The sequence below is a fragment of the Carassius gibelio genome, chromosome B11 (genome assembly GCF_023724105.1).
Source record: "Carassius gibelio isolate Cgi1373 ecotype wild population from Czech Republic chromosome B11, carGib1.2-hapl.c, whole genome shotgun sequence".
Classification (NCBI taxonomy): Eukaryota; Metazoa; Chordata; class Actinopteri; order Cypriniformes; family Cyprinidae; genus Carassius; species Carassius gibelio.
The window spans coordinates 2,136,819-2,163,686 of record NC_068406.1 but is presented as its reverse complement, the minus strand read 5'-3'; the positions used below and the strand labels follow the sequence as shown (position 1 = coordinate 2,163,686).

At 36.8% G+C, this 26,868-nt stretch overlaps 3 protein-coding genes, 1 long non-coding RNA gene and 2 other non-coding genes across 6 annotated transcripts in view; 3 read left to right on the top strand and 3 right to left on the bottom strand.

The window, feature by feature from the left end:
• LOC127968106 (uncharacterized) overlaps positions 1 to 26,868 on the bottom strand; it is a 75,211-nt gene that overhangs the window by 8,604 nt on the left and 39,739 nt on the right. The window lies entirely within an intron of this gene.
• On the top strand, positions 1,630 to 1,701 carry trnaq-cug (transfer RNA glutamine (anticodon CUG)). The gene has a single exon. It is a non-coding gene; the product is annotated as a tRNA-Gln (tRNA).
• On the top strand, positions 3,128 to 3,199 carry trnaq-cug (transfer RNA glutamine (anticodon CUG)). Its single transcript has one exon. It is a non-coding gene; the product is annotated as a tRNA-Gln (tRNA).
• On the bottom strand, positions 4,479 to 10,439 carry zgc:113223 (uncharacterized protein LOC541424 homolog). The gene is made up of 8 exons (XM_052568990.1): positions 10,125 to 10,439; positions 8,843 to 8,900; positions 8,534 to 8,658; positions 8,376 to 8,450; positions 8,179 to 8,274; positions 7,081 to 7,209; positions 6,001 to 6,162; positions 4,479 to 4,881 (listed from the first exon to the last, which is right to left on the bottom strand). The coding sequence occupies exons 1-8, from the start codon at positions 10,194 to 10,196 to the stop codon at positions 4,708 to 4,710; spliced, it is 891 nt and encodes a 296-aa protein (XP_052424950.1). The 5' UTR covers positions 10,197 to 10,439; the 3' UTR covers positions 4,479 to 4,707.
• On the top strand, positions 11,591 to 17,071 carry LOC127968097 (receptor expression-enhancing protein 6). Its single transcript, XM_052568993.1, has 7 exons — positions 11,591 to 11,816; positions 12,328 to 12,421; positions 12,541 to 12,679; positions 15,049 to 15,217; positions 16,201 to 16,277; positions 16,400 to 16,442; positions 16,654 to 17,071. The coding sequence occupies exons 1-6, from the start codon at positions 11,690 to 11,692 to the stop codon at positions 16,418 to 16,420; spliced, it is 627 nt and encodes a 208-aa protein (XP_052424953.1). The 5' UTR covers positions 11,591 to 11,689; the 3' UTR covers positions 16,421 to 16,442; positions 16,654 to 17,071.
• Positions 19,681 to 26,868, bottom strand: part of LOC127968087 (adenomatous polyposis coli protein 2-like) — a 31,822-nt gene continuing 24,634 nt past the window's right edge. The window contains exon 15 of the mRNA XM_052568980.1: positions 19,681 to 26,856. Coding sequence (XP_052424940.1) covers positions 21,294 to 26,856 — 5,563 coding nt within the window. The 3' untranslated portion in view covers positions 19,681 to 21,293. The remainder of the gene's footprint in view (positions 26,857 to 26,868) is intronic.

Here is a 26,868-nt window from a genome sequence, read left to right as displayed (position 1 = left end):
AAACAAACTATGCTCTTTATTCCAAAGTCATGGAAAACCTGGAAATAGGGAATAGGTGACTAGGACTAGGGAATTTTGGATGGAAAAGAAAAAAAATGTAGTGTGATTTTTATAGTTATGTGCAGTTCTAAAATATTTATTTTCACTCTACAGTCTGTATAAAATACTACAGAAATGTTTAATCAATAATCACAAATCCTGAAAATGAATTAGTCCAAATAAGTGTAGAATTATATTTAACTTTAATATGCAATGTTTCTATTTTTTTTTTTTTTTTTTTTTGAGGAAGGCAGAATTAGGTTCACACTTCAATTTGGGGACTGATTCTCACTATAACTATCAACTAATATTACAATGTTTGCAGCAGTAGACTCATAATTTGCTGCTTATTAATAGTGAAGGAGCTTTTAAAGTGACACTCCACCCCTAAAATAAAAATTTTGTCATTAATCACTTACCCCCATGCTGTTTCAAACCTGTAAAAGCTTTGTTCATCTTTGGAACACAATTTAAGATATTTTGGATGAAAACGAGGACTCTTGTCACTGATGTCCATCAGTGGTTCAACTGTAAAATGAAGTGACGTGTATTGCATACTATTGGTACTTGAAGAAAACAAAAATAATGACTATTCAACAATTTGTCTACTCTGTCTGTGCCATTTTAGACAATATCACCTGAACATAAGCAGCGTATGCTCTTCTGTGTAAGCTGTGACATAAGGATATGTTTTCTATGTGTATTTATTGCTCTTTGATTTGATCAAAAACAGTGCATCCATGCAGAGCGGCTGATAATTAGAGTGTACACAGTTTGCGTTCAGCGGATGGTCTCAAAAATGGCGCTACAGGAATTGATGACACAGTATGTGTAGACTCTTCAGGAGAATCATGGAAAGAAGCTAGTTAGTCATGCTCTGTGCTTCAATTTGTCGTCAAGGTAAGTCATCATTTGTTTTATTGATTTTAGGAAGACACAGTATGTTAACTTTTTAATGGTAGATTATGGATGCGTTGGTAATTTAGTACAATAGCGTCTTTACGCTGCCAAGCTTTGCCACATCCGAATTACATGTAAAAATTGACTGTGATCAAGAAATACTAAGCTGTGAGCGTGTCATAGATTGTTTTCTGTGATTGTGTTCAAGTACCAAGGTTGTGCTCATTCAGATCAGATTCATGACTTTTAAATTACAATTCATTTTCCAGATTTCGACTGAGGTAGTAAACAGGATGCTGAAATGTAATTTAGATTTAAATGAAAATAAGAACAATTACAATGGAATTAAATGTAAATAAATGTATATTGTATGTGCAGATTAAAAAAAGTTATATTATGTATTATTTATATTTTATACATTATTTTCCCCCATAAATTACCTCTACATTTATTCTTATGCACATAGCATATGGGGTATTTTGATAAATATTTCATGATATTAATAAACAGTGCTTGAAATTATGTTTCAAATTTGAAGAGTATTGGACTGAAGTTCTAAAGGTCTTAGGTTTGATCCTATGTTTCAGCAGATGCTCCATATTTTTGTTTTTGGTTCACAGGGCTTGTGACTAAAAATAACTGGGATCCAACCCCTCTGTTGGCCCTGTGAGCAACAGCTGCTCCTGTCAAGGTTCCATGGTGTAATGGTTAGCACTCTGGACTCTGAATCCAGCGATCCGAGTTCAAATCTCGGTGGGACCTGCTTTTACCCAAAATCTCACTTAGGGAGTGTTGCTTTGTAGTTTGTCTCTATAGGGAATGAGCGTAAAAGGGCAGGAACTTGGAGAATGCAGGCATCGATCCCGCTACCTCTAACATGCTAAGCGAGCGCTCCATAATTTGATCTAATTCCCCTGGCCGTGGGAGAGTGTCGTCCATCATTCCTAAACATGCCTTCGAAGAGCGACTGCTATTATAATATATTTTATATTTTTAAGGCCTGATCAAAGGCTTGCTTGTTGGTCTAGGGGCATGATTCTTGTTTTTGGTACGAGAGGTCTTGGGTTCAAATCATGGAAGGTCCAAAGTGGGGCTTGGTCCTTTGTCTCTTTAGGGCAGCAGTTCTTAATTACAGTCCTCGCGCCCCTCTGCTCTGCACATTTTGTACGTTTCTCTTAGCGCTTCAGATGTTTGTTCTATTCGAATGTAAGTGCCCTGCGAAGTGGACATCACAGGATATTCCGCCATGATTCCAGTTCAAATCGAATGTATATGTTCCATTCAAAGTGCATTGAAGTGTGCGAGATGTGAATTTAAATTGTATTTATTTACAGAGGTATATGATGTCACAGTTGTCCATGTGTTAAGATGATGCGCAGCACAAATCAGTGAATGAATGTTCCCGAAGTGAGGTAAATGTCAACAGATTTCCCCAGCTCAGGGAGAAGGGAGCAATGAACTATGGGAACACAGTTCATGCACAGAGCTCACGTCTAACGAGCTGATTATCTGAATCAGGTGTGTTTACAAAGAGAAACGCATGAAATAAGCAGAGCAGGTGGGCGAGTGGACTGGAATTGAGAACCGCTGCTTTAGGGTCACAAGATATCAGGAAGTTTTTAGTCAGTCGGGCAGAAGTCCAGTCAAAGCTTGGCTAGGCTAGGTTGGTTAGATCAGCTGTTTAGAGCAGAGTGCTAGTAACGTCAATGGGGCCAGAGACCAAAATTTACTGGGATCCAACCCCTCTGCCTAACTTCTTCCCCAGGCAGCTATCTGTCTATCAGGTGTAATGTCTACACCAGGGATAGGCAACTCCAGTCCTGGAGGGCCACTATCCTGCAGAGTTTAGCTTCAGCCCTCATAAAATCACACCTGCCTGTATCTATCTAGCAATCCCGAAAACACTGATTGCCTTGTTCAGGTGTGTTTAATTAGGTTCAGAGCTAAACTCTGCAGGATAGTGGCCCTCCAGGACCGGAGTTGCCTATCCCTGGTCTACACCATTACCATTCCATGTTCCACGGTGTAATGGTTGACATTCTGGACTTTGAATACAGTGATCCACATTCAAGTTTCGGTGAAAACTGCTTTCTTTCAGCAGGAAAAGAATAAAGTTTAGTGGTGCTGCTGGTGAGCCAGTAAGTAATTTAATCTTTGTGGCCCTGTGAGCAACAGCTGCTCCTGTCAAGGTTCCATGGTGTAATGGTTAGCACTCTGGACTCTGAATCCAGCGATCCGAGTTCAAATCTCGGTGGGACCTGCTTTTGCCAGAAATGTGCACAAATTTTCTGCATTAGTGAGCCCCTAAAACTCATGAGGGGAGAGTCACTTCATAGCATCAACGCACAGTCTGTCTTTTTAGGGATGTGAGCATAAAAAGGTTAGGGTTACCGCAACCTCTCACATGCTAAGCTAGTGCTCTACCATTTGTCTCATCACTATACTGCCACCTTTGCATTTGCCACCATTTAGCTTTAGAGTTAACTGAGAGATTTGACTTTTGTTTTTTAGGGCTTTCTTGGTCTTGTTACCCCAGTATTTATATTTATGTCCGTGGATTGATGTTTTACATACGCTACCTTTGGATCACTCAGGTTGTGCAGCCAACTTCTCCGTTCTGTTTCCCACACTGTTTTAAGAAGACCATTTCAGCTGTCCTCCCAAAGGTCCCTTTTGGTTCCAGCCCCATTTTTTATTCATTCAGAGCCCTTCTTTTGTTGTTTTTTTCTTTTGGGTTGGGTTTGCACTTAAATTATTATTATTTATTTATTTACTTGAGCTATTTTTACTTGAAAAAAAGTCAACAAGAACTAATTAACTCATTAACTTATTTTTCGGTGTTCTCTACTCTGGATTTGGAGCAAGCCTATGATGACATATAATGTTGCCAACAAACAACCGCAGTGTGAGATTAATAAAGCATTTGTGGTCTTGTCTGTCTTCTCAATAAATGATACATAAATGATAAATGTATCTTCACTGGATCCCTGGACAAAACCATTAATGTCTCTAGTGGTGAGGATTGTTCACTGTTGCCCATTATACCTATTAGTTTATGAATAATCAGTCTGTGGAAGATTCACTAATAATGTGCTAATAATGTCTTTTATTTCTATTTATTACAGGCAGTTTGCTGTACATCCAGTTTGTCTACTGTCCAGTCATGAAGGATGGATTTGTTGCCATGTCCCAGCATGTCTCTTTCATCAAGGAGGGCTTTCGCTGGATGCAACCCCCTCTGCAACTTCAGAGCACATTACCGAATCACCTCTTGGCAGAAAAACCTGCGCACCATGATCAACAAGCTCCCAGATTACAGCCCTGCTCAGTTCAATTTCAGTGGCATCCAACACATGTTCTGTTTTAAATACCTTCTAGGTTCTAAATGTCTTACAATTCAGCAGACCAACCTGAATTAGAACTAGGCTTTAAACTATGATATCATCTGTGCTATTACATATATCTAATTACATAATAATTACATAATAATAACTTTGTAATAACAAAAACATATGTACGAGCAATCAAACAATTTACTATTTAGTCATTTTATAGTCATTTATTCAATTTTGCAATTGTTAAAAGTAAAAGACAGCACGTGGTAAAATATATTTTAATAAAAAAAAAGAGTGTAAACGGGCACAAGCACAGGAACATATTGTTTTCACTGAATTTAATCACAGCTTTTGGCCTAATAACTCACAGTATAATATAGAATATTAATCACATTGTTTGCTTCTAATTTCTAACATGTTGTAACTTGGTATTTCAAGTGCAATGCACCATTGAATTCCAAAGCCTGCACTTGGTGAAAGGTAAGCACATTAAACAAGTCAAGACTTTCTGTTTGCAGCAAAGGCTTTTGCTCTTGTTATGTTTCCTCGTCTGTTGAACACTTCGGATTTGACGGAGCTGTACTGAAGCCAGTGACATCATACATATCTAAAGAACAGACAAATCACTTATCAGCCTCAAAGCAAAGAGATGTACTTTTGTTCACTTTTGTTTAGACTTTTTACATTTGAGTTTCATGTGTCCTACATATCAGGGATCTGAGATAATATTTCTAGTGGCTCAGTATGGGTTTTAATGAGTTTCAGAGAATGAGTCCTGTATGGAAAGATCACTTTGTACCATAAAAGCAAATGAGAGTTGTTAAAAATGTAACATTTACATACAGCGGGATCCAAAAAGACAGGTTGTGAAAATAGTTCTATTATGCATTTTTTTTTAAATTCCACTAAAAATAATAATTGAGTAGAAACATTTATACCATTTTGCTGTATGTACTTTGAGAATGTTCTGTGAAGAATTAATATAAGCATAAGTCTAACCTTTTATACCAAGAAGTTGCATGCTCATCTTCATTGATTTGGGAGTCAATTAATATATTTATTCATAACTAAGTATATAAGTTATACCATTTAATATTGATTAAGTTGCTATTCTTATAGTATAATAATAAACAACAGCAGATTTGCCATAAATGTGTTTTTCTGAAATCCATTGTCCCACATACAGACAATCTCTCTCTAATATATCATTTAGCAATTCAGTCCATCTAAGAAATGAATGAAATAAATGACAATGATCATGATCAGTATAATCTTTTAGAAATCAGTGGAGAGCCCACATCTACTCACCTACATGTGAAAGAACTCAATCCTCCACTCTTTCAGTGCAACACACTTTTATTTATATATATGGCTCTGTTATATAGTCTTATACAGGGGAGTATTTGGGTGTTGTCTTATGATGTTTTGAGGTGTTGTTTTACTGTGATATACTGTAGCTGTTCACTTGATTGTTTTTGATTGCTAACAGGTGTCATTAATTGAAACTCTTAATGAGCTATTACCTTTGCTTGTGTGTGTGTTTGCCTTAAGAAGGTCTTTGACCAAAACATTGCTATTTTTAACTTTTTGAATAAAGGGAGCATAACAGGGTGCAGATCTTTTTTTCTACTATCTGTTATATAGTCTTTCAATACTCTTCAGTAATAAAGTGCTGCAGGGATGACATATATTTGAAGAAAATAAGAAGATGTAATGTGTGCCTAACCTCAATGCAAAGCAGGACGAGGGTCATCCCTCCCACCAGCAGAAGATTCTGTTTCCCCCACCAGACGATCTCGTCCAGACACCCGGTGGTGTAGATGAGCCGACTCACCACACCCTTCTTCATCTTCTGGGTCTCATAGCCACACATAGAGTTGAACACAGTCTACACAAACATAAACAGTTAATATGAAGTAGACAACGTTTCGTAATTATATACAAAATTAGTACAAATATGTATTATTTTATGTCCACCATGATATCTTATTGGTCCTGCGATATATAACTGTATATGAAATTTAAAACATGTTTTGTTCAACTGTGCAATTAATAATTTGGTATGCAAATATAAATACAATAAAAGACCAATCATAATTCAGTACGCAAATGTTCACGTAATACCATAGCTTTTCATTTTATTTTTAATACTGAGCATTCTTACAGTCGAAGTGTCACTTTCAAACTAGTATTTTAAAATTCTTAAAAAGAAACTGCAACAACTAATTGTGATTAATCGCATCGAAAATTTACGTTTTTGTTTATATAATATGCATGTGTACTTTGTTTATTTATTATGTATATATACATACACACACACAAACAACCAGTATATATTTTGTAAGTTATTATATATTTCTAACACTAGCTTGCTCTATTCTTTTTCTATTCTATCTGTTTTCTTTTCATTTATTATATTATTTAAAAGCCCCTTGCTACGTGTACTGTGTTAACCTAACTGAGACTTGTTATAGCACTTCTGTAAGTCACTTTGGATAAAAGCATCTGCTAAATGAATAAATGTAAATGTAAATTTAGAAAATATTTACATGCATATATTTATATTCATACAGTATAATTTATATGGTATATAAATATATAAACAAAATTTGTATTTAATATATACATGCATATGTGTGTATTTATTTTATTTATATATATATATATATACTGTACATAATAAATGCACACAGAACACACATATATTATGTACACAAAAACTTTTATTTTGGATGCAATTAATCGTTGCCCAGCAAATATATGATCTATTATAAAAAGAATTTATATGTTTTATAAATGATCTGACCTCATTCTTTAGCCGTATGCAGCAGGAGAAGGGCACTCCGTAGGCCTCCAGACTGGGGTTCTGGTCAGATGCGTTGAAGTACATGTTTTTAGACCAGTCTAAATAGGAATCCACACCACAGCACTTGAACTACAGGATATGGAAAGATTATAGAAAGATCAAAAGTTTAATTTTTGACCTCTGCCATTGCAGACATCAGCCATCCATCAATCTCACATTCATATACAACTACTGTTCAAAGGTATCGAGTCAAAAGTATTTTTAAGAAGTTAACATTTCTATTCAGCAAAAATACATGAATCGGATGAAAATAACATTAAAGACATTCAAGTCACCTATATTTATAATATTTATAACATTTATAATGTTAAAAAAAGATTTCTATTTCAAATATTGTTATCTTGATAACTGAATACTTATAAATTCTATTAAAATTTCTATACATCAAATAATTCTTATAAAAGTATCATACTTTCCACACACAAAAAAAAGGTTTTATTAAGCAGTACAACATCAACACTGATAATAATAAGAAATGTTTCTAGAGAAGCAAATCAGAACCGAGCAGAAACAGCTGTCCTCTTTATGGGGAAGTCGTGGCCTAATGGTAAGAGAGTCGGACTCCCAATCGAAGGGTTGTGAGTTCTAGTCTCGGGCCGGACGGAATTGTGGGTGGGGGGAGTGCATGAACAGCTTTCTCTCCACCTTCAATACCTTAGGTGCCCTTGAGCAAGGCATCGAACCCCCAACTGCTCCCCGGGCGCCGCAGCATAAATGGCTGCCCACTGCTCCGGGTGTGTGCTCACAGTGTGTGTGTTTGTGTTCACTGCTCTGTGTGTGTGCATTTCGGATGGGTTAAATGCAGAGCACAAATTCTGAGTATGGGTCACCATACTTGGCTGAATGTCACTTCACTTTCACTTTCACTTTCACTTTCACTTTCATCAGCATATTAGACTGAAGAGTCATGTGACACTGAAGATGCTGAAAATATAGATTTACAATCACAGGAATAAATGATATTTTTTAATTAGAAATGTATTTTAAATTGTAATAATATTTTTGTATATAGTGTGTGTGTATATAAAGTTCATTCACCTTTTTCTGTATAAAATCAATCACATTTTCCAGGTCCTGATCATCACGATAACGTACAATCGCTTTCATCATCAGCTGCTCTGTCCTCTCTTGAACCTACAAACAGATATTGAAAGCAGATGTTTTAAATATCACATCATTTCTCCAAGATGGGATCTGGTCCGAAGTTTGCTCTTGTACTTCTGGGAGTTCTTTACCTTTTCTGAGAACATAAGGCCTAGAACAGCGGCTGTTACTTGAAGAAGCAGAATGGCCAACAGAATTCCTACAAACTGGACAGAAACGATTTCTTTGTAAATATATAAAAACTAAAATTCATTCGTGTGACTAATATCGGCTTGTCACAATATCTGACCATGTTGAGCAGCAAGGAGATGTTGCGCAGAGCTCCGAAACAGCCAAAAAACGCGATGGTGAACATGAGAGAGCCCACGATGATCAACAGCAGCGCTGGATCTGCCATCAGCGTGTCCACTACATCTGTGAAGCATTAGCAAAGAATATATACATGGGTAGTTGACAAATCTTCATTAACAACATACTAATACTGATCTAGCATAATGCAGTTTAATGTAACATGCACACATATTATGTCATTCTTAAGTGTTTGCAAACTTCTTCCATTACAAACGATGAAAGAATATGGTAAATGTTGTTAACATACCTGACTCTTTGGCAACTTTGGCATAGATCCCAACAGCAATTAGGACAGCACTGAACACCTTCAACACAACAACACTCATTTGTGTAAAATGTCTTCAACACTTAAATTCAATTCAAATTTTATCAACAGCATAGAGTATAGGCACAACATTCAATTTAATATGCATATATTTCACATGTATAGGGTGTATTCTTCTGGTAGAGTGGGATATATTTTTATTGAGCAGATACTTTACATTTATGCATTTAGCAGACACTTTTATCCAAAGCAACTTACAGTGCATTCAGGCTAATAGTTTTTACCTAACATGTGTTAGGAACACAATGCTAACACAATGCTCTACCACTTGAGCTACAGGAACAATAGAAATTACATCATCTTGTTAACTTTGAGACCATAACATTTTCTTTAGTTCACATAATGTGCTGTTTTGAAGGTATACTAATACATATTTGGCTTTTCAGGTAAAGTGGGCTATCTTTGATTTATCAAAAAAAAAAAAAAAAAAAAAAAAAAAAATATATATATATATATATATATATATATATATATATATATATATATATATATATAATTAATATTATCAAACAAACATATTTAACACAGCTGACATGTAAACATATAACATGAGCTATGAGTAAAATTCACTCAATTCATGTGTAAATTTCAAAACCACTGATATAATGTTGTGTTGTTATTAAAGTGGATGAAATCTAATGCAATTTTGATGCAAATGAACAACACTAGAATGCGACTATAACACATGCAACAACAACTAGTCTTAGAAAATTAATAAAATGAGCATTTAGAACGCTCATATCAGTTTTGTAAAAAGTCATATATATATATATATATATATATATATATATATATATATATTAATATGTGTGTGTTAATTATGAAAATAACAAGTGAATGACAATTTACTTAATGTTTTAGTAGTCTACAATTAATTTAGCTAATTCCAGTGATTACACACATTTGAATCCATGTTTACTGAAATAACAAATAATATTGTCACACTAATTTTTGTTTATATCTTCGTGTTCAGAAGTGTTAGAACTGAATCACCAGTATAATTAAGAATCAGCCAAAGTACAAAGTGTCCCTTTTATGTAAGACAATTTTATGCTTTGAAACTGTAAACCATCTGAGCAAACTATAATCGAGCTTAAACGACCCACTTTACCTGAATTCACCCTTATGCAACAAACACACACACAAAACACATTGCTGCTCCATAAATCAGCATACATCCGCTACATTGATTACGCGCTCTTACCCAGAAGATGTAGCAAAACACGAATAACGTGAACTTCACGGCTCTGAATGATTTCTTTCTCCTGGTGTTCATCTTATCTCCGTGTCATTAAAAAACAAAGGCAGCTTTTAATTCTTCCGAGGTAACGTGACATTAGTGCTTCAGGTGATTTCCCCCCGTTTCGCGATGACGTGTACGCGCTTGCCTGCTCAAGGTATTCGCATACCTGTCTGTCTATGCATTTCCAGTAAGCTATCAGATAGATTCGTCCTTTTTTTCAGAAATACAGACAAAAGAACATAAAAGATGGGGGAGGAAACAGATGAAAGACAGAAAGAGAGAGAGAGAGAGAGAGAGAGAATACAGTTTACTCAAGGGCTGTAGGCCTATGTCGTCAGAGCTTTTTTTATTGCCAGAGACTTTTTGAAGTGATGACAATAATAGTTGTAAATCAGAAGCTAATATTTTGCAGCTGGGCTTAACTTTAAGGTAGCCCATCTATCTTTGTGGATATGGTATTTACCCATCATACATATAATATTTAAGACATCGTCTAACTCCCTATTGTCAGAAACATGCGAATTGAAAACTTACTTATGGAATATTACACAGAGCTGGTGGAACACAAGAACTGTAGGGAAGCTGATATGTGAAGCCAAAACTGTTTTATAGAATAAATGTAAAATAGATTAAAGATCTTCGTCTTGATAGAATGAGCAGAGGGGAAAAATATGATAGTTAAATTGGCTTAGATAGGCTACTTAGGCTAGCGATGAATGGTTTAAAAAATACATCTATTTTACTTTTTTTTAATTAAACGTTAAACAATTATTTGGCACAGTTGGTTCCTGTGCTGAAGAAATAACATGTCGAAGGCCAATGTCAGGTGAGCAGAGTCCCCTAGTGGTTACAACTGTTCAGTATTCTACTGAAATTGATTGATACTTGGTTCCCCATCCTGGTCCTGGAGAACCCCCAGCACTTCACGCTTGGTGTCTCCTACGTCAGAGAGGAAAAAATAAATACATTGAAAAAATGTAAGGAAAAAATAAATGCATTGTGAGCACGATTTACTTATTCGTTCCCACAATATACTAAAACGTGCACACGATCACTATAGCGTTCCCTCGATTTGCTAAATCGTGCACACGATTTCGTCTACTATTTTTTTCCTGCATGTCATGTGCGGTGCTCCGTAGCCTCTCCACACACACATTTGAGGTATTGCGTCTTCACTAATGAGCTGAAGAGTTGAATCAGGTTTTTTACATCTAAACTGTGCAGTGTTGGGGGTTCTCCAGGACTAGACTAGAGATAATAAGGTGTAAGACAATAGAAAATTAACTTAAGTTAAATTTTAAATGTAATTTAAGATTCCTCGTCGTTTGCCCTTGGTTAGACGTCTTGAATGAAGTGTAATGGTGTTATCTGTCTCAGTCTGGAGTCCTGATCCTCCCAAAGACTCGTCACTAGTCTGACAGTAAGCGGATTGAGTCTGCCCAGTCAGCGAAAACATCCTAGAGACACATTATCATTCATGCACTTGTGTTTAACTGCATAACGTTACACTTTTCTTTTAAGCCGCGATGTTTACCATATTTACAAAGATAAAAGACCGCGTCGAGGCTTTTTTGAACGAGAAGAATATAGTCACTGACTTTCTCAATAAAATCGAAGAAAAAACAGGCATCAAGAAACGTTATTTAGCGCTCGGTAAGTCCTGATTTTATACAAAGCGCGTGTCATGTTCTGTATATTTAACAAAAAGTACCCGTAGGCTACTCATACTTTAATCCTAAATTGTGAGGTAACCGGTGTTCAAGTCAGTCGAAGCTGCTTTGGTACACAGAAGTCTGTTATTGGCATGTTAAGTGAACGACAAATATCATAACATCATGAGTAAAGATAAATTATTTTCCCTTCATGAAAAGTACAGAAAGAAATATCTGAAATATATGAATCAATTTCTGAATAAAGGTTCCTCAAAGGGAGATTTTGTCTGACGTCGTCTTACGTAACCAACCCGTGACTTCGCCTTCATCCCTCAACAGCTAACTCTCTACATTGAAAAATAGTGCTAAAGATAACACTTGAGGCTTCATCCAAAAACAGATACCTATGATAGCTAGTTATCTAAAGTCATTTCACGTGTGATTTGCTGTTTACTCTGTAAGGACATTGCTCAGATGTTTTAGAAGGACATTTTATGATTGTCTTTCGACAGGTGCTGTTGGTGTGACTGGAGCATATTTATTATTTGGATACGGTGCATCTCTGCTCTGTAATCTGATTGGTTTTGTTTACCCCGCATATTACTCGTGAGTTATGTGTTTTTTTGACCTACAATAATTCTTTATTATAGTATTTTGTTGTTGTTGTTTTATTAACTTGTCCTTACTTGCGTATTCTTCAGATTTTGTTCTGTTTACATTTTTAGTATCAAAGCAATAGAAAGTCCTGATAAGGAGGATGACACACAATGGCTGACATACTGGGTAATCTACGGCTTCTTCAGCGTGGGTGAATTCTTCTCTGACATTTTTCTCCACTGGTTTCCTTTCTACTATGTGTGTAAGGTAGGTAGAAGAAGACCAAATGCTTTCTCTGGCTAATATCTTATTTAAGAGGATCAGTTATTAGCTTCTGGTATTTGGTGGAAAGATTCTGTCTTCCTTTGTCATACTCCATCTGAGAGGTTAATTAGTTGTTTTGCAAGCTCTTTAATGTAGGACAGATCTGTCTGTTGTTTGTCTTAAGACATCTGCCAGTTTGTCCATAATAGTGGTCAAGGGCATACGTGTTTTTTTGTTTTTTTTAATCAGTCATACTATACAGATGTTTTTATTATTAGTTATTTTATCTTATTTAATTGGAATTATCTGTTACAGTCAGTGTTGTATGGAAGCCGTTTCTGTACATGCAACTTTTTATCTCACAATTGAGACTTTTTTTTTCTTATCGCAATTGCAAGTTTACATACCGAGTCATGCGTACATGACATGCAAGAAAAAATAAATATACTTTGTATACGACTTACTAATTCGTTCCCTTATGTACTAAAAAGTGCACACGATTATTTTGTTCCCTTGATTTGCTAAATCGTGCATACAATTTACTAATTAATTCTCAAAATTTATAAATCGAGTGCAGGATTTAGCAAATCAAGGCAACAAATCAGTAAATTTGTGTGCACAATTTGTAAATCCAGAGAATGAATTAGTAAATTGATTTATGATTTAGCCTACTATTTTATTTTTGTGTTTTTCTGCATGCCATGTGCAGGGCTCCGTATTTACAATTCTCAGAATTGTGAGATATAAACTTGCAATTACGAGAAAAAAGTCCGAATTGTGAGTTTATATCTCATAATTATGAATTATAACTGGCAATTGCGAGGTAATATCTTTTATATCATAATTATGAGACTTTTTTTCTCAGACTTATGAGATATAAACTCGTAACTGCTAGTTATAAAATCTAAATTTGAGGAGGAAAATACTGATGTTCTCAGAATTATATCTCACAATTATGACTTAATAACTTGCAAATCTTATAAAGTCAAAAAAAATTGGGGGGGAAAAAGTCACAATTATGAAAAACTAGCAATTCTGCGGAAAAAAAATTGCAACTCTCCGTTTACCCTAGTGCATTTACATTTTATAACAGCGTTTTAGAATTAAAGAAAAAAAAAATTAGAAACGATTTCCGCCTACACTGCATAACCAAAAATGCAAGTCACGTGACCATTCAAGCACACTGGGCATGTGTGTAAAAAGAGTAAACAAGACGTCGGTTAGTAGTGACGGGAAGTTCGGATAATTTTAACAACTCTGACCTTTTAAGTCTCATTCAGCAAGTTCTTGTTTAAAGTCATTTCATGAATTTTTATCAAAACATAATTACAATGTTCCGTGTTTCTTCCCTAACATGTCTACCAGCTAGTTCTTATAGCCTGCACAAATGTTGATCACACTACAAACAATGCACAACTATAATGCTATAAGAAACAGAAAAGAGTGTAAATGGGGCCTCAGAGTCAGAATTTATATCACCCAATTCTGACTTTAGAACGCGCAATTGTGATTTTTTTTTAAATTCAGTGGCAGAAAAAAAAACCTGAAAAAATATTTTTGTTAAAAGGAACCACAGAACTAACTGAAATAAAATGTTTAAGTACTAAATTACCACACCTTAATTCTTTTAATATGAAACTTATTTCAAACACAATAAAAATGGCAAAAGCACATTACAAAATTAAAGTTATTGTAAACTAAAATAAAAAACGAAACAAAGTAAATAAAATACATTTTATTAATGAGTACTATAATAGTACATAAATACTACTGGTGAAATAACATGTGATTTGTTATAATATTTTAAACCTTGTTTGTTTTATCAGTTGGATAAATGAAAAATATGTAGTTAAATGCTTTAGGATTTCTTAAAATATTTTTATGAAATAAACTAAGACTCTAGAATGTAAACTGTAAAAAAAAAAAAAAAAAAAAAAAAAAACTAAATATTTTTAAACTATATTATGTAACCCTTTCCCGTTTGAAATTAACAAAAAATAAATGACGGAGTACACTGTAAAACCATTTTCTATCCTGTGTTTTTGCTTTACACTAAATCACTTTGGTAAGCCAAAATTATTTATATTTAAGAGTTCTCAGGACAGAATTTCTGGGAAACTGTATACTTTCATCATTTGTTTGTGCATGTTGCGTCACAGGTGAGGCTGCTACAATATGCATATATGGGAAAGGGAGAGTACATGATGCATGATTTATAATTCTCTGCCGCTTTAGTATCTTTGGTAGGGATCACTCTACGTCATTATGTTAGTGAATCATTCTCACACCAGATAACCTCTTTTTCACTCCCTTGGGCTCTTTTTTCTGTGTGTGAATTTGTATTTTTTATTTTTTTTCCCTCTGGTGTTTAGTGCTTGTTCCTGTTGTGGTGCATGGCTCCAGTCTCCTGGAATGGTTCTCAGATACTGTACAGGCATATGGTGCGGCCATTTTTCCTGAAGCATGAAGCCAGAGTAGATGAGATGGTCAACAATATAGGAGGGAAGGCCATGTCAGCAGCTGAGAACGCCACGAGAGAGGGTATGCAACATTAGAGCTGATTCAAAGGAACATTCTTTTCCAGAATATTTAATCTTATTGACCAGTAAATTTAAAAATCAAACAACTACACTGTTAAAAATAAAGCTGCTTAAAAGGTTCTACACAGCAATAGAAGAATTCATTGAAGAACCTTTTTTGGTTCCACAAAGAACCATTCATTCAAATGTTCTTTACAGAACCATGTCTTTTTTAACTTTTTATAATCTGAAGAACCTTCTTTCGCCACAAAGAACCTTTTGTGAAACAGAAAGGTTCTTCAGATGTTAAAGGTTCTTTATGGAACCATTTAGACAACAAAAGTAATTTTGTTATTTAAAAGTTATCTATGGCATTTTGAAGCAACTTTTATTTTAAGAGTTTAAACAGTCTGAAAATGTTGAGATGATAAGTCGTTTTGAATAGATATTATAACTGACACAATCAGCCATGAAATAATTATGAAACATCAGCATTTTCAGATCACACCTAATAAAAGCTTTAGTCACACATGCAGAAATCAATAACAATAATAAACAATACATTCTTTGAAATGTGGCATACAAATTGAAATAATTAAATTGTTATGTCACTGCTCAGATTTGCCTGCACTGTATTTCATCACATAACACATGGATTAATGCTGTTCAATGAGGTCACAGAGATTACAGCAAGGACACAAATACCAAGGTTACGTTCCAAATATAGAGACTGAGGAACAAACCGATTTAGACAGATCAAGCCATCACCAAGATCCATTTAATACATTACGTAATATGATATATTATTTATTTAACAGCATATGGTAAACATGAATGTAATGGAGAATTGTTTATTCACACTGCAAAACGTAGTTTCGATTTAAATATAAAATTGATGTCGGATTGATGTCAGCTTATTATTTGTATATATGACTATAAATGTTCTAAAAATTGTCCGAATTTTTAAGTTGGCACTTGTTCTATCCATTATTGTCTCTGTTGCAGTTCTTCAGACTCTAGTGAGAAACCGAACTATCGGCCCAGCTCAGCCTGAAGCCAGAAGACTGCCCAGTTCTGCTCCTGTATGTCATCATAACGCTAGTAAACCCACATTTGATAAATCATGCAGTTGCTCTGATCTTTGATTTTCTCCATATTAATCTATCTCTCTGTGCTGTCTCTTCTTGCATGTGTCTGACTGAAGACTGAACCCACTGTTGATTAAATAAGTTTTCAGTGTGTATGAGGTGGGTGGTATTTGTCTTAAGTTATAAATTTGATATGCTTTACCAATTTTATATATATATAATGTATATGTGTATATATATATATATATATATATATATATATATATATATATATATATATATATATATATATATATATATATATATATATATATATATATATATTTATTTATTTATTTTATTTTATTTTTTTCTTTCTTTCTACATGCAGAAATACAGGTGGCCAAAGTGATCTGAGGATGACACCAACATGCAAGAGATGCAGCATCAGAAAACCGAAGACATAAATTCTGACAGCTGTATCATATGTTCTCATTGTAAAGACCTCAATGGGTGAACCGATGCCTGATATTCACACAGCCATTGTCAGGAGTGGAGTTTTGGACTTTATAGTTTAATAACCCGGTGTATTTATTTTCACTGTTCATATAAATTTGTTCAGCACTAAAACATAGCAAAACAAAAATGTACTTTAGGAAATTCAACCAAAATTCAACATTGTATTTGTTATTTATTTATGGGTAGTAATTTGTTGTATTCATGGCATCTGTCAGGGATTTTGTAATTTTATTATTTGATAGAAATTTAAATCTTCAATAAATATTTTGTATTCACCGTTTGAAAAGATACTTTCCTGTAGAATATTTTTTTTCCCATGTGCCACTGACATCATCAGCTTAAGACACATGAGAGGCCAGTACAGTACACGATTTGTTCACATGGGGTAAAATGGGGAAAGATTCCTCCCTTATTAACAACTATGTGCATTTGTTACATTGAAAACAGTTTCAGATATAAGTTTAGTTAGTGCATGATAATAAAAAAAAGAAATAATAATAATAATAATACACCATACGTTCATGTCTGTCCGAACAGAACAAACTCAAGAAGGAACACGAGCCAAATTAAAAGGTCAAAATAGCCTATCCATCATGATTAATATCCTCCAATGGATATCAGGGAATGTAACTTACCAAAACAATCCCACAGCAACTCCAAATTAATCTATGTTTTGGGCGAATTTGTGGCTATTTTTATTTTTCCATTATTCCTTTCTTAGGTTTTTAATACAGTCTGCACTCCCCAAGGTTCGCGTGATGCTTTATGCTTACTTGTTTTCTAACAAATTACATCATAAAAAAATCATATGAAATGGGCATCTCATAAAATGCGTACATTTTCTCTTGGGATCAGGATTTAAATACTTTAAGTAATGTCAACATGGAGCATATAGATAACGTTTTGCCTCTGTTCAAACAAATCTTTTGTCTTTTTTTTTTGTGTTTTCTTACCTGGTAATATTAATCTAATTCATAATTTCTTTGGTAACTTCTTTTGTGTGTTGTCATGTTGTTTCAGTAATCTGGTCATGTGAATCCCATATGGACAAAATTATATTAGATTCCTGAAGTTTTTTTTTTTTTAAGCCCATGTCTCAGTTACTTGCTTCAAATGGTCTTTTGTGTGTGTGTATTAACAGTGGAGTAATTAGTGATTACATGTATTATTTAATCTTCGCCAACTTCTTTGATACTACTAGACATGGATGTTTGCTTTTTAGCTAGTGTGGCACATCTGCATGCATGTGCATAATAGCCCTGAAAGACAGCGGAGACCAGGACAACTAGAGCCCCAGATACAGATCCCCTGTAAAGACCTTGTCTCAGAGGACCAACAGGACAAGACCACAGGAAACAGATGATTCTTCTGCACAATCTGACTTTGCTGCAGCCTGGAATTGAACTGCTGGTTTCGTCTGGTCAGAGGAGAACTGCCCCCCCCCAACTGAGCCTGGTTTCTCCCAAGGTTTTTTTCTCCATTCTGTCACCAATGGAGTTTCGGTTCCTTGACGCTGTCGCCTCTGGCTTGCTTAGTTGGGGTCACTTCATCTACAGCGATATCATTGACTTGATTGCAAATAAATGCACAGATACTATTTAAACTGAACAGAGATGACATCACTGAATTCAATGATGAACTGCCTTTAACTATCATTTTGCATTATTGAGACACTGTTTTCCTAATGAATGTTGTTCAGTTACTTTGACGCAATGTATTATGAAGTGAAGTGAAGTGAAAGTGACATTCAGCCAAGTATGGTGACCCATACTCAGAATTTGTGCTCTGCATTTAACCCATCTGAAATGCACACACACAGAGCAGTGAACACACACACACACTGTGAGCACACACCCGGAGCAGTGGGCAGCCATTTATGCTGCGGCGCCCGGGGAGCAGTTGGGGGTTCGATGCCTTGCTCAAAGGCACCTAAGTCATGGTATTGAAGGTGGAGAGAGAGCTGTTCATGCACTACCTCCACCCACAATTCCGTCCGGCCCGAGACTCGAACTCACAACCCTTCGATTGGGAGTCCGACGCTCTAATCATTAGGCCACGACTTCCCCGTTTAAAGAGTTTAAACACGACTTTATGTTTAAAGTGCTATATAAATAAAGGTGACTTGACTTCTTATGTATTCCACATATCCATTTTTAAAGTACAAATTTGCACATTAATGTACGGTATGTGTGAAATTGTGTCGATATGATGTGGAGGTTGAACAAGAAGTTTTGAGAAATTAATTTCTGATCTGAGAAATGCACCAAAGCGACTAAGAAAAACTGTATAATGATGAAATGGTTTGCCACAATCAAACAAAAACAAAAACAAAACAAACATTGTCAGGGTTGCCAAGTCTGACAGGAATTGGGCTTTTAAATTGTTTTCTATTTACATTTACATTTAGTCATTTAGAAGATGCTTTTATCCAAAGCGACTTACAAATGAGGACAATGGAAGCAATCAAAAACAACAAAATAACAATGATATATAAGAGCTATAACAAGTCTCAGTTAGCTTAAACATTTTATTTAACTAAATTGTTTGTATTCAAATATTTTATAACATTTATGAAAGTGTGATAGATGTTAAGTTTAGTGAAGGAGGAGCACTGAGAAACTTCAAGTTCTGTGCTCCTGTATGAAAATAGATTGTGTTTATGATTACTAGTATATAGTGGTATTCATATTGAAATTGTTAATGGCACATAACACTGTGAAATCTGTATTACATGTCCAGGAGTTGCATATTTTAAATTTTGTTGGTTGTGATAGTTTGGGCTGCTTTTGATTGGCCATTGGAATAGTGTTGTTACGCAGACCTGGCAACCCTGAAGATAGTCAGAATGCATCTACCATTGAATAAATTACTTCCACTGCAGATAAAGTAAGGACACGGGTTTTATGAGAATGTTTATTTGAGGGCCCCCTAACCCTTGGCCAACAACACATTGTTTCAAACAACATTCTGAACCCAATTCATGCTTTGACAAGATCTCTCAAATATGCATAAAATTTTCACTTTATGTCAATTTGAATTTAGCATTGCATCATATTGGTTTATCCTGACCACCACTGGTAAGGGTCATTACAACATTACACTGATCTCTGTTACTGGTCAATTTTAATATCTTCAGAGAAAGTCTTTAATGTGGGAACACCAGTTGGTATCGGCACTCAGTCACAGCACATCCGAAATACACTGTAGTTATCTGTATCATTCCCAGAATTTATGGAATCAATGACTTTACTTTCAGGAGAGAATGCATGTTTTCTGACTAACAGAGACTACAGGAGTATAGCTGCTATATTACAGTTAAAACTTAGCCCATGTAAATACTGCACCTCACCAAATAAGACAAACACATTTTGTGCTGACTAATTGGCCATAGTGAAACCTATATGTCTACAATATTTGCTTGTGCAGCTGCAGTTTTGGCAGTAGGCTTTGGTTGAATGGAAGCCATTTTAAACATTCTACAGCAGTCTATTAAGAATTCAGCCCAACTTACTGTAAATGGCGAGTATTTATCTCAATCCATAGAGTTGCTACTCATTAGCTTGCTTTTAAATACTTAAAGCATAACGTGACTCTACACAAAATGACATTATGAAAGCATTCAGTAAGCAAGAGTATGTACAGCTACTTAATCGTTTTACATACATTTGCTGAACACTCAACAATTACAACAATCTTATATTCAAAAATGCAAATATGTGGGCAGAGATTCATGGTTGCACTTACAGTCTGTCATTTTCAATGAAAAAAGAAACTGCAAAGTCAACATCACGTGTTTACAGTGGATGAGTGAGTATTTAGCATGCTATTTGTAGCAATGGAAGGATTACATTTTGCCTTCTGGGCAGCATTTGACTACAGTTGTACATTAGTATTTACAACATTACCACTAGATATCCATGACGATTACACATTTTGTGCAGATTTTACGTATTGTAGCTATATTTTCCTGCAGTAATAATAAGTGAAGGCAAGAGGCTGTTTAACCTGTCTGTGTGACATAAAGGCATGTGCATACATGGTTCTCATGTGAGAGTACAACAGTCTTTTCCGGTTTGCAGGTGGCACATGATCTTTAAAAGTATTTGTCCTTGTTTATTCAAAGAATAGTTTGCATATTGTTCTAAATCTAGGCCGTAATTTTTAGCTGTGGATAACACACTTCTGAGACAGTCTTTGACATGTGTGATTAATTGTCCAAGTAGCACAAGCGATGATTATTATCACTATACAAAATTATATATATATAGGTTACCCTCATTTGTGGTGGGGTTAGGTTAATGTTTTGAATCCAGTGAGATTCTATACTACATGGGTAATTGTTCACATCCAGATTAATTTTTTAGTTTTTTAAATAGGTAAAACTTCTGATGCACTGGCAAGCACAAGACTCATTAAATATCCGAGGTAAAAAGAATCATATCCATTACCACCTGAGTTTTTTTTACAGCATCAGGAGCAAAATACTTTGTCAACCTTGGAACAGTAGACTGATTATGCTTCATGTTTTTCCCCCATCTTCTCTGCCATTGTCTGTAGAGAGCAGCAGACCATGGGGCTGGGGATGTAGTTGAAAGGTGTAACCCTGACAGCTTTACTGGGTGAGCTCTGTCGGAAATGGCCAACACCCCCACTGTGGGTACTTTCCACTGACTGAAAGGTGGAGGTTGATGCTGTGCTGTAGGTTTTCAGTGATCCATCTGAATCCCCATCTTGGAGGGTATTCCCGAAGGCCATGCTTATTTTCCTGGGGAGGGCCATCTTTCTGACATCTTCAGTAATGCCAAGAACTTTTTCAATCGTGGGAGAGGTGCTTGAATTAGTTTTGTTGGCTGAGCAGTCCTCAGTTTGAACAGTTGCATCACTTGTTTTCCGTGATGCTAGAGTAAAAGTAGGCAGTTTTCCAGGAAGTGCTGAAGGAATCTTTTTGGTGCCCTCAGGTGAAGGCAACAAAGGCAGTGCAGTGGGTGGAAGAGTGCTCTTTAATATCTGGGAAACATCTTCATCGCGAATCCTTCGCCAGGTCACTTTGTCAGAGTTATGTGATCCAGCTCTGTGTTGCCTTTGATTTGTGTTCCTTTCACTTTTAGCTCGTCCACTTGAGTCAGAAGATGAAGAGCGAAGAGATGAGCGGCTGGTGACACGACTCAAGACATTTATGCTTGGTGAGGAGGAGTATCTTTTGAAGGTATCCTCCCTCTTTTCTCTTGGCTTTGGGCCAGGCGTATTTCTCTGTGAGGCCCTGCAAGGACTTTCCGAGCTTGTACGTCTAGCTGGGCGTTTCACAGTGACGTCCCTATCAATGGAGGTGGCTCTTGATGGAGTTATGCCCTGTCTGACTACCCCCTGTTCCTGCACTTGTCTTTGTCCTTGAGTCACAGGCATTCTTTTTGGAGATTGAACTGCTTCCTTCAGCTCTTGACAACGGGAAGAACATAAGAAAACTGCTGGGGCCCCTGGAACTGCTCTTCGGGGTGAGGCATGCTGTGATGTTGGGACAGAACGTGAAAAAGCATCATGTCTTGAGACTTTTGATGACTCTTTGATGAATGTCAGTTGTCTGAGAAAGCCATTACGATCTGATTCACCAATACTTGAATGAGTAGATGTCATGCGAACCAAATCCAATCGATTGGCTGGTAGTATTCTTTTCCCTGACATCTGCGTATTTTGTCTGCTGATGCTAGTGGGCTGGTTGGTTACTAAAGGTGAAATGTTTCTTGTTTGCCTTGATGGATTCTGCATGAATGGTATTCTGACTGGGGATTTCTGTGTTTTCCTGTCTATAGGAGACTTTGAGTTCTGATTATTGTTTGAAATGCTTGCTCTTTTGTCCGTTGGACTGCATGGTGCTGATGCCACCTTCTCTGGACCTTGTTTAATGGTTTGGGTTGGGGAGGTTACTTTCTTCTGAGGAGGCCTGGAAGGTGTTGAACTTTGAGATGATCCTGAAGATGAGCTCTTTGGTATCCTGGCAGGTGGTGTTGAGCTTCTTTTGGGCAATGACAATTGTGTGGAGTCCATGGGGTGGCCCAGTCTGTGAAGGCTTCTTGACCTGTGTTGAGCTAGATCTGGATTTTTAGGGGCATCTGCTTTCTGTGTCACCTTTTTAGGAGGTGGTCTTTGAGAGAGGGTTGTCTCCTTCTTGGGTGTGTATATCACTGTTCTACCCCTGAATACCACAGGCAAGTTTGCAACAGGTTTACGAGGGGCAAAATCAAGTGGTTTATTAGCCTTTTTGTCATCTTTGTATACCTTCTTCTCTTTAGGAGTAAAGCTTGATCCAGACATAAATGACAGAACTGATTCAGACTCTGATGAGGGTTCCTGGGACTTTGAAGCTTGTAACTTGGTTATGATCGTATTAGCCCCTTCTTGTATTGCTCTCCATTCAACACTGTTGAGATCAGAGTCTTTATCTGATGCCATTTCATCAGAATCTAGGTCATTATGAGGGCTCCAGTCTATTCCTTTCTGAAGAGTAGCTTTCTGTTTGTGCTTTTTCTCAGCTTTCTTTTTTCTGGCAGCCTGCTTTTTCTTGTGTTGAGGCATTGCAGATGTTATGCACTTTATCAAAAGATCATCTTCTGAATCCATGCTGACTGAGCTTGGCGAGCTGATCTCTTCAAACTGGTTACGTTCTTGCTGTGATTTTGGAGGGCACTGGGGTTTGGATGTAACATTATGTTTATTCCTTGTCCACGTATGCTGAGGTTTTCCATGATATTCCTCAAATTCTGCATCACTCAAAGAGCTAAGGGAGGAACTCAAAGAGTAACATGGAGGTGCTTCTTCTAAAATTAGGTTTTGCTTGATTCTGTGAAAACCCTTTTGGCGGGATTGACAACCTTTGACTTGATCCTGTATATTAGCATTGCGTATTACATTAGTCTTGCTTGTTTCATAATGCTGTTTCTGTCCCGTCCTATTCATCGGTCCATCCCGTCTATCCATTTTATGGCAGATGGCCACTTGTGTAGTTGTTGGGTGATGTCTAGACTGAAAGGCTAAAGCGTTTTCCTGTGCATGACTCAGAGAACAGGTTTTCTGATTTTGGTACACCTCTGTGTTTTGTTTTCTTATAGGAATATCTAACTGTGGCATGCTTTTTGACAGATTCTGTCCTTGCTTTTGTATTTGTCGAACTGGAGATTGGCTTTGAATCCTTTGCTGTGTAATTTTTGCTGCCATTTCTTTACTCTGTATAAGTAATCTCTGAGTGGGTACCATATGTCTGATTGTCTTGTTCAGTTGGTTTGAGACTATAGGAGGCTGACATGTCATTTTAGTTGGTTTTTGAAAGCGAGAAAACATGCGTAGGTCTTCAATTCTCTTTGCCTCAATGTCAATCAACTCTTGTGTCTCTTTCTTTCTTCGCCAGTCTTTTATTCCTTTAGTTCTGAGTGGATACTGGAGTGTTTCATCACTCAAGGAAGTGGTGCTTGAGAAATTGATGGGTGTACCTTCAGCAGAGTCAGTGTAAGAGGAATCATCATGATATATTTCTTTTGAAGACATTCCAAGCTTCTGTCCAGCACATATTTGATTGTTTTTGTTCTGCAGCACCATATACACTGGTAATTGCACAGATTTTCGACTCTGCATGTTGAGAATTTGGTTTGAGAGGTTGGGCATCACAGTTGGCCTTACCTTCTTAAACCTGGAAGGCATGGCAGAATTAATGCACTCTTTCAGAATTTCTATGTCATCTTCTGAGTTGCCTTCACTATAGTGGTCTTGGTCATCCATGTCCTCTTCCTTTTCAGAATCCTCTTGATCATTGTCTTGCTGGTTTAGTAGAGGAGTAAGTTTGAGCTCCACATCTTTCTGGACATAGTGTTCATGCAGGGGAAGGGCACTCAGACTGGAGGCACATGAGAAATTCTCAATTGGTTTTTCCACTGTGAAATAGATCATTGTGTCCAAATCTGGAGGGAGGTTAAACCTTTCTTTAAAGTCTGCGATTTCCATAAATTTGCGCAAACTGTTTTCCCACTGGCTTCCTACACCACTAAGATTCTGTGTTTCTGGTCCACTTGATTCTGCACAGCACGGGGTTTTGCTGCGACTTGGAGGCATTGTTTGTCCTGGGCTGTCCGGTAAGTCACTGGGGCTAACAGTACCACTTATCATTTCACTACATGGATCACTCTGAATAGAGCTGGCAATCGAAGGAGCTTCAAAGCTGCCAAGCGAGCTAACTGAACTACAGCGGCTCATTACAAGAGGTGTTTCATGAATGTAGTTTTCTGAAGAGCTGGATGGGGTCCTGTCCTCAAGAATTACTGGAGACACTCCTCTAAGGAACCTCTTCTCATTTTTGATTGTACTGGGGATTTCAGTTGGATTAGAGCTGCTGATTTTCTGATCGGTTAATAATAACTGACTGTCACTCAAGTCATCAAGTGTCTCATCCTCTTCATATTTTCTCTCAACATTCACATCTTCCACCTCTATGATCTCTAAAGATGAGTCACTTTCCAGGTCATTTTCAGTCTGACTCTGTCCATCAAGAGCTCCATCACCAGAAGACAAAGAAGACAGAGAACTGCAACGAGAAAAGCATATTGGAGTGTTCTCTACTGAATACTTCTGAGGGGTCTCCAGCTGTCCTATTGTGGGGCTTCTTGCAGAGCATATTGGGGAAAACTTGCTAATACTACCTCCAGTCATCACTGTTGGAACCCAAGCTTGCCTGCGCATTGCTTGAGCTGCCTGAACATTAATTGCAGTTTTTGCAATGCCAAACTTGGCAACACTCTGGATCAATGGAACATGCTGATAGGAGGGAGACAACTTGACAGTTGGTATACTAGCATCTGAAGACACCTTAGTTGAAACTGTTGCAGGTGTGGATATAAAAGGCTCCTGACTTTTCTCTGTATCGGTGGAACTTGAATCTGGCAAAATAGCATCTTTGTTTGTCTCAAAATCTCTTTCAGGGATCTCATTTTGACACATGACTCTTGAAATATGTACACCACTGTTCACGGTTTCTTCATGAGTCACCTTAAGGTCAAGTTTATTAGGACGTCGTTGTTCTGTTGGCTTTGCTGAGGTTTTAGTCTGGTCCTGACTGCCACAATAGCCATCACTGATGCTGCCACTGTTAAGGCTGTCATTGGATAAACTCGAGTTGGCTGTTTTAAGATGCAGGAAGGCATGTGCTCTGCTGAGACACTCTTTAGGTGAAAAAGAGCTGGTGTCAGAAAGATGACAAGGGGAACATGAAATGGCTCGTGCCTCATGAAGCTCATCTGGCCCATAATTCCAATCCACAAAATGATCTTCTGAGCTGACGCTGAAGCTGTCCTCTGAGGATGTATGCATGGTAATGTCTTCCACCAGTTTGTCAATTTTAGCCACAGTATTGGTGATCTTCTTGGCTAATTTCTCAGCTGCCACAGTCACTTCATCATCCGGGGGTTGTGACCTTTTATTCTCAGTTTGAAAGGTTTCGACGTCTTGTTCAGGCTCCCCCTCTCGCTTACGGGGCTGGGTATTAAGGAAGTCAGAATTGTTCAAAAACATGGAGAGCATGGAGAATGTTCCAGTATCCAAGCTGGTTGATACATTAGGTGCTTCATCATCATCAAAACAACCAGAATCTGAGGCATAGTCTTTTGCTAGGCTCTCAATGTGCCTCAAAGGTTTATTTATGCTTTGATGCTTGAAACTTTGCTTCTCAATTGAATCAAATGTTTCTGCCAGATGCTTCGCATCTAACTCAGCCTCTAATGCTTTCTGCTTTCTCATGTAGAGGGATGGCATGCAAGATCCTGGTGATATAACTGCAGTATCTTTATATTTAAGTGGACGATTTGTGAGCAGGTTTCGCAGAGCTGCAGCACTTCCCATGGCTATCATTTTGTGCTTTGAATGGATTAGATTGCGCAGCATGCTTACAGCTCCCAGGTCCCACAGCAATTCCTGGTCCTTTGGACTTCGTGCAGACAGGTTCCAGAGGGTTCCACATGCATTACTCACAATAGTCAAACTGTGAGATCGCAAGTGCTGCAGCATTTTCTGAAGGCAGTTATGATCCCTGAGGATTTGCCTGAATTAGAAA

Coding starts and splice junctions, on each gene's coding strand:
- zgc:113223 (XM_052568990.1), bottom strand. CDS start 10,196: ATGAACACCAGGAGAAAGAAATCATTCAGAGCCGTGAAGTTCACGTTA. Junction 8,901..10,124: donor TGTTTTGCTACATCTTCTGG/GTAAGAGCGCGT, acceptor GTTGTGTTGAAG/GTGTTCAGTGCTGTCCTAAT. Junction 4,882..6,000: donor TCGTCCTGCTTTGCATTGAG/GTTAGGCACACA, acceptor TCTGTTCTTTAG/ATATGTATGATGTCACTGGC.
- LOC127968097 (XM_052568993.1), top strand. CDS start 11,690: ATGTTTACCATATTTACAAAGATAAAAGACCGCGTCGAGGCTTTTTTG. Junction 12,680..15,048: donor CTTTCTACTATGTGTGTAAG/GTAGGTAGAAGA, acceptor TCTGGTGTTTAG/TGCTTGTTCCTGTTGTGGTG. Junction 16,278..16,399: donor GACTGCCCAGTTCTGCTCCT/GTATGTCATCAT, acceptor GTCTGACTGAAG/ACTGAACCCACTGTTGATTA.